This window comes from Polyodon spathula, chromosome 4, assembly GCF_017654505.1.
Source record: "Polyodon spathula isolate WHYD16114869_AA chromosome 4, ASM1765450v1, whole genome shotgun sequence".
NCBI classification, from domain to species: Eukaryota; Metazoa; Chordata; class Actinopteri; order Acipenseriformes; family Polyodontidae; genus Polyodon; species Polyodon spathula.
In genome coordinates, this window is record NC_054537.1 from 53,836,801 (window position 1) to 53,844,644 (window position 7,844).

Consider the following 7,844-nt stretch of genomic DNA (forward strand, 5'->3'; position numbering starts at 1 on the left):
AGTTAACATAAACAACATAATTTTCCTTTGCGTCTGCAAAATTAGGCTACGATCTAATTTTTGTCTCCAAATATATGTCACCGAAACAAATAATTAATAACGACATTGTTACGCTGGTAAATAGAAAAATCCAATTACAAATCCAAATTCATTTTTATTAATTGGATTCCTGCCCTATTTATAAATAATGTAAGCCTACTTGGTAACATTATTATTCCCTTGTTTTCTTCCTCTGTTGGTTTCAAATTACATTTGAAAATCATTCTAGGGCAGGGGTTTTCAACCTTTTTTTTTTTTTTTTTTTTTTTTTTAAACTGTACACCTTCTATCACGAGGTTTAATACCCCTTACAATTTTACAATTGAATCTATATGTTTTTCACAACAGTCTGGGCATGACAAAATGCTGGTTTAAAACAGAATGCTTCATTCTTAAAACGTAATTTGGATGCACAGAATTAAAAGACGTATTCGCTTTCTAGCTGGCAAATCATTAGAGTCAAGAGTCATCATTAGTCACAAAAGAGTCTGCACTATAAATGTTTATCACCTTACCATTGTTTCCCGCCTCAGCACAATTATGTGTCATTTAAAATGTTTACAACATCAAAAACATAACCTCAAAGATAAAACTATAATTAGTTAATTACTAACAATAGTTCACTTTCTTCTTATTATTAAAGCCAGCATCATTATCTAAAGGGGCTCTATAACTTCCTGTCGCTTTGCACTTTGTTTTTTTGTAGTTACTAAAATGCAGCAACTGTAATAGTTAAAACAAGAACAGTCTGTGAGTATTGCGATTAGCCCACTATTTATGTTCACCGGAGCATCTATGCTTTTAAAAAATAATAAAAAACAGCAAACATGAGCAGCTCAGAGCGCTCTCCATAGGCACAATCGCCAGACGCCTGTTTAATCTGTATAAAAGCCACGCAATCGAAATCGTGCATGCGTACAAGTTGAAAATATCAACGATCATTTATGTGTATTTGCTTTCATCTGCGGTTCACTTTGAGCTGCTAAGAAAAGATTAAATAATTTTAGTGTTTTAGAGACTATGTAACACCGTTACAAAATAATTATTTCTTTGCTTTCAAAGCATTCCTGAGGCCAGAATATTCATTCTCTCTCTCTCTCTCGTTAAACTTTATACAGCATTCTTGATCAAACTTGACCTTTTAGTTAGGTCACATGTCGAAGTGAATGCTTCCGTTCCTCATCGCCCAAGGAGCTCCAGAAAACTATGTCAGCATCTCAGTGTTTAAGAGATACTGCGTGAGCTGCGATGAAGCAGTGATATTAACGTTAATTTAATACTACCTTAATGACATGTACATCTATTAACAAATTACGTAAATTTATTAATGAATTACAATACCCTTCTTATGCAGTCATTCGGAAGATATTTTCCCCATATCAAGCTTAGCTAGTTGCTCTATCCCCAATTTACTAGACATAAGCACTCAGTACCATTACATGTACTTTGATAGGTATAAATAGTCTGAAGAGGTACAGTGTACACCCTTTTCAGTTCTGTAAAAGAAACATATTCATAAATGACATCATTTACATATATTCCCTAGCACAATTTTATAAGAAGTTCTCCAGAGGTGAAACTAGTGTGACATACAAAAGTAATTGTTTTTCTATGAGCGAACAATTTCAGTAAATAAATTAAAGACGACACACAGTCACAGCAGGCTTGTGCCACTGCTTTTGACCAAAACTGCCTTGGTTTAATATAATAGACTTTTTAGAAAACAGGATTCCAAATTGTTGTGCATAAATTAAAAAAAAAAAAAGAGTCAAATCTGACTATTGAGAATAAATACAACTTTATTAAAGGGTTATCGACTTGATGAATAGAAACATCACTGCAACATTTGAATTTATGGGACCAACCATTTAAGCTTGACAACTGTACATTTGTTAAATGAGACTATCCACTGGCCTTTTTCTCCTGTTGTTAGAGTAGCTAAGAAACCACTGTAATATTGTACATATTGTGCAACGCATTTGTTTTATTTAGTGCCTGCAAACAAACCAGGTAAATCAAGAGTTTTTCCCAAATGCCAAACAATAAAACATTTTTGTTCCTATGTAGTGTATTTTTCAAAGTAATTTAACAAAGAACCAGTTAAGTGCACAATGACACCAAAGAGTGGCACTTCAAAACTTGCAACATACTGTGCATGTAATATGTTCAGCTATTCTGCTTTAACATGGCAAACAAGCACCTTTTGAACAGATACTTTTTAAATATATGTATTTTTAACTAAGCATCAATTTCATATGGAGAAAATATGAAGGCAGGCAGCAGGGCCCAAGTTTAATATATTTTCTGTAGTTTTGCTTTCAGTCATTTTATCAGAGTTCTCTGGACAACACATTAAAGATATAATCACTTAAAAGGTTCTTTGTTCCTTTAAACAAAGTTTGGATTTATTGTTCAGCTCTGTGATCCACAGTAACACATGAAAGAAAAGGATGAGGCAGACTCAGGTTTTTGTGCAGTCTTCAAGATGTATCCCATCTGCTGGAGTCTGAGATGTAGGGCTAGTTGGAGAAGACACTTCCATTTCTGGTTTACTTGAAATTTGATCAAGTTCTGCTTGTACATCTGTTAATCCAAGCTTTTGGCCTGGGACAAAAAAAAAGTCAAAACTTAAATTCAGTATGTGGTAGCAGTTGATCTAAAGATATCCCTTTCAATATATTTATATTGAAACTGCATTATACAAGAGATGATTGTCAAATTCTTCCCTTTTAGATTATGGCTGAATTATGACATGCAGCTACTCTGTGGGTAACCTCACAAAATATACAAAATATTTTGCAAATAATGCATAATTACAGCATTTGGTCAAAAGGCACTGTATGCAACACAAAAAATGCATTAGCATAGAAGGGTTAGGCCAGCATACGCAAGGAAACATATTTCTTAAAAAATTGTCAAGGAAACATTATTTGAAAACATTGTCGTGAAACTTTTTCAAGCACCATGTGGTCATTCCTGCCGCACACTTCACATAGATGAACGCCGTATTGCACTGAGTGGTGCTGCACTTATAACTGCATTAAAACTTTGTAGAAGCTGCAGCTGGTTCAAAAGAAAAAGGTTTTATTAACCAAATGTAAACAAACAGCACCGGGTGCATCAGTCCCTGGCTAAAGTTTTTCAACACATTATTTCACTTACTCACCTTAATCGTTGTTTACATCATTGTTTCTGTTAAACAGTATGGATCTGGAGCAAGTTCTTTGAGAAGTGCTCACATGAATAGTAATGCATGCTCCTGTCAACTGGCTAACACCAGTAGTACTATCTTATTTTGCTATGCTAATTCTTATGAATGTTTCAGTTAAATAAATGTGTGACAGGTAAATACAGCAAATGAAATGTATCATTAAATACAACAAACATTTGAAATAAACTACACTTTTTATGCTACATAACATTATGTTAAACATTGCTAGGCTAAACAGAAATTACTACAATGTAAACATTGCACTAATATAGGCATCCCTTGACTTTAGAAGTCGCCATCTTGCAAAGTCACATGACCGATTAACTTGCGCTCAGAGCCAAAGGCAAAATGTTTCCTAAAAATGATTCTCAAAAGTAGAACCCAGGTGAACTCTGGGAAACATGTTTCTTGGTTTCTGGACACACGAGAAACATCGCATCTGGAAACATGTTTCCTCGTGTATGCTGGGCTTAAAGCACCTTGGAATAAATGACACCTGATTTGTTATTCTCTCCCCCCTGACGAATACATCAGTTTGACAAATGCTGCAGTTTTCAGGTTTCAGTTAATGCAATGGGATATGATTGGGTTATTTGCAGTTATGTTAATAATGTATTGTTTGGATAAATACAGCACAGGATACAGCAGCTATTTCAGTGTTCAGTACTGCTGTAATATGTGAAGCACTGAAATGTGACTATCATTCTATTGGAGCAGGGATGTTAGATTCCACCTGATTTCCTTAAAATTTAAACTAAGATGAAACAGATAATGTTTAATATACAGGAAACCTTTGTAACCAATCAGAAAAGCCACAATGGTTAGGTTGCTGCAGCTTTATGATCTACTACAACATTAACGTGTCTACATGTGTACATTACATGTAAAAAACTTTACAAGCACTAAAGCCGACTTCATTGTTCGACATGTATATGCAAGTTAAAATCGCTAAGGAAAAATTCTAACCAAAATACAATAAGGTGTCCCTCCTTTAAAGGTTTTGCACATCTGTTTCTATAAAGAACATTTCACTATATTTACAATATGCTAAGGAGATTCACACAAAAAAAATTAAATGCAAAAGGGGGAATTGCAAGCAGGAAAGTTACACAAAACACTGACCTTAACAGGGCAGCGCCCTGTAACTGTTACTACACAGAAGATGAATCCACATTAACACACACACACACACACACACACACATGCAAATAACTAATTTTAAATTTCTTCAAACAAACAAACAATGAGATATTCAGGAGATGTGTATACGTGTATGTGTATACAGTCACTCATCAAAATGCTCCTTTCCAGTATGTATAACCTATGATGAAACCATAGTGTACATGGTGATCACAAGCCATACAGATGAGTGGGCAGATAGAGGGTGAAGAATTGGGAACCTCCTTCTAGGCACAGACTGTATTACTACATACTTGCATTTAACAAACCACACCATTCTGAATAACCCTTAATTGTTTGGAGCTGTGTCTATGACAGTTAAGAGTACATCAAATTGCTGGGTTGCTGGAAACCCTGGTTTCCCTGAAATAGAAATACTACCATTACAAATTGGTGATGTCTCTTAATTTAAGAGCACCTGAACCTGACAACTATACCAACGCTGCTCGTCAGAGTCTGTGATATTGCTGAGGGCCCGCCCCCGAGCCTAGGACTCTTACAAGCTTTACAAGCTAAATGACCCCAGATGATATGCAGCATGGAAGCAACTCACCTCATGACTGTGTTGTAGGGCTGAACTGGGAGGCTGCCCTCAACACTCTTGTGCTGAAAACGGAGCCCACAATGTTTAGCCAATAGAACCTGCTGAAAGTGTGGGGAGGCCCATACGGCCACGTTGCAAATGTCTCTTACAGATTCACCCTGGAACAAGGCCCATAAAGTCGCCTGGTTCCTGGTGGAATGGCCAGTGATCTTTTCTGGAGGAGGCAGGTTGGATGTGTCATAAGCAGTCCTGACTAACAGTCAACCACTTAAACAGCCGCTATTTTGAAACTGCCTGTCCTTGTGACTTAGCCCCATAGCAGACAACTCTGCATCCTGTCAATATAATACACTAAAGCTCAAAACAGGGTAAAGTATATTAATCTTTTGCGCTTTGTCAGAAGGAAACCGAGGGGGATGGAAAGCCTCCAGTTCCACTAATTGGTCGACATTGAACGCTGAAATGGTTTTCGGCAGAAAGGCAGGGTTGGTACAAAGGGAAACGTTCATCCTACCCTCAGAAAAAAATAAGCAAGCCTTCGATATGGAAAAAGCTTGCACTCACCAGCTTAATGGAGGCGATTGCTAGCAAAAAGGCAGCTTTGAAAGACAAACATTTGACCCCTGCTGAGTGCAAGGGCTAAAAGGGAGCTCTTGTGAGTGCAACAAGCACCATGTTCAGCCTCCAACGGGAAACAATGTCTTTCACTGGAGGCTGGAACCTGGAGGTTCCCTTCAAAAATTGCCCTGCCAAGAAGTGAGCTCCTGGAGAAATCCCATCAATTCTAATGTGGCAGGCAGAGATAGCTGCCAAATAGACCTTCAAAGTCAAAAGGGGATTTCCCTTTGTCGAACAGGTCCTGTAAAAATTACAGTATAACTACTAAAGGGCAGGTTGTGGGTTCTAACCTACGCTGCAAGCACCATGCCTGAAATACGCTCCACTTATAGGCATACTGAGAGTAGGTGGAGATTGCTCTGGCATTTTGGGTGTCAATCACCTTATGACAACCCTAAATGGCTCAAGCGCAGCCTTTCAGGGGCCAAACCCAGAGTTGGAGCATCGCTGGGTTGTGGTGCCACAAGGTACCCTACACCTCACTGAGGAAGAGGCACTACTTCGGCAGCTCCCACGGCTGGCCGCTTCAAAGCTGTACCAGTGAAGGGCCAGAACGGGGCTATCAGAAGGACCCGGGTCCTGTCTAGTCTGGTCTTCTCTAATAAAGCAGAAGCAGCGCCAATGGTTAGGATCGCGTACAGAGGTGGTCCGGCCACTGGTGGGCTACAGCATCTATCCTCAGGGAGTCCTTGTGCTTCATGGAGAAATACAGAAGGCAGTGGGTTGTCTCCTGGGAGGCGAAGAGGTCTATCTTCACCTTCCCAAATTTCTCCCAGATGAGAGCCACTACCTTTGGGTGGAGTCCACTCTGAAGCTCTCCGGACCCCTCTGGAGAGTTGGTCTGCCACCCAGTTGATCTTCCCAGGCAAGTGAACTGCCCTGATGGAGAGGAGGTGTTCGAAGCCTGCGGGCCACATGATGTAGACTGGGTGACAACAGACCACCCTCTTATTTCCTCCAAAAAAATCTGCAAGGACAGAAAAACTGCCTGCAGCGCCAAAATATTGATGTGATGTCCCTGCACTCCTCTGCTCTGACAAACGCAGCCCCAACCTGAGTTGGATGCGTCCATTGTAATCACCTCTGCCTAGCGACGCATCTAGTTGTACTTGGCCCGGGTTTTTCCACCAGGAGAGAGCCTGCAGACAGTGACGGGACACTGTCAACAAATGGTGATGGTTCAGAGAGAGTACAGGGAAATAGTGGTTGAACCAGGCTTGTAAGGGGCACATGTGTAACAAGCCCAGGGGGAGGATCTAAGAAGTTGCTGCCATCAGGCCTAGGAGCCTCTGAAATAACACCACTGTCAGTTTGCTGCAGAGTTGAAAAAACCTCAGGCAAGCATTCATTCTGATTGCTCTATCGTTCGACAGAGTGGCCAACACTATCTCTTTAGACAAACTCCCAGGTAGAAGGCTGTCTGAAAAGGAGTCAGTTGGCTCTTCAGATTGTTCACCTCCAGATCCAAGAAGCGCAGGTGATTGGTTACGATGTCTGTGTGAAGCCGTGCTTGCTCTGGAGACGTTGCGCAGATGAGCCAGTCGTCCAGTTAGTTGAGGACTTTGATGCTCTGAGGCTAATATGGGGTGGCAAAGCCAACCAACCCTGTATCAGCTCTGTCAGGGTCACCTGTTGACACGAGACTGCATCCCTGATCTTGTTGATCTGATCAGGGTGACGCAGGCTCCCTCCAGGGTGCTGATGAGCTCTGTGCTGGGGTGAAGGAGTGGTCCCCTGAACGGAAAACTCAACTCTCTAGAGTGCCAATTTTGTGCGAAGTTTACAAAACGCAGTCTGGCCCATCCTTTAGAGCTGCCTTGGCATGCACTGGGCCTAGAAAAGTAGCACACTTGTTACGACCATCTGCGCTAGGTAGCTTCGCCCTGCTAATCGTGCAGTGATGAAACGACATGGCTGCACTTGGTGGTGAGGATCGGAGCCAACAAGTGGTGATCACCTCCGAAAAACAGGAAATTGAACCACTAGTGGCAGTATCTGAGAGGCTACTGGAATGCTCAGTGCAAGTCTGAACTAGAACCAAGTGATGACCTACATCTGAACCCAGTAGATTAAATCACTAATAGCACTCAACAAGCCACTGACTAGAACAAGCAACCAGGACAGAACGAGGTTGAAGGTCAAGCCTTCACAGTAGCATAAGCAATTAAATAAACACTATTATTGCATCAAACTACTACTGCAAGCTGCAGTAGTAGCTTGGTCCTGCGCAGTAGCAGCAGGGTGATAAAGTGC

At 40.5% G+C, this 7,844-nt stretch overlaps 1 protein-coding gene across 1 annotated transcript in view; it reads right to left on the minus strand.

The window, feature by feature from the left end:
• Nucleotides 1-1,820: 1,820 nt before the first annotated feature.
• Nucleotides 1,821-7,844, minus strand: part of LOC121314637 (cytoplasmic dynein 1 light intermediate chain 1-like) — a 27,804-nt gene continuing 21,780 nt past the window's right edge. Inside the window, exon 13 of the mRNA XM_041248088.1 lies at nt 1,821-2,643. Coding sequence (XP_041104022.1) covers nt 2,501-2,643 — 143 coding nt within the window. The 3' untranslated portion in view covers nt 1,821-2,500. The remainder of the gene's footprint in view (nt 2,644-7,844) is intronic.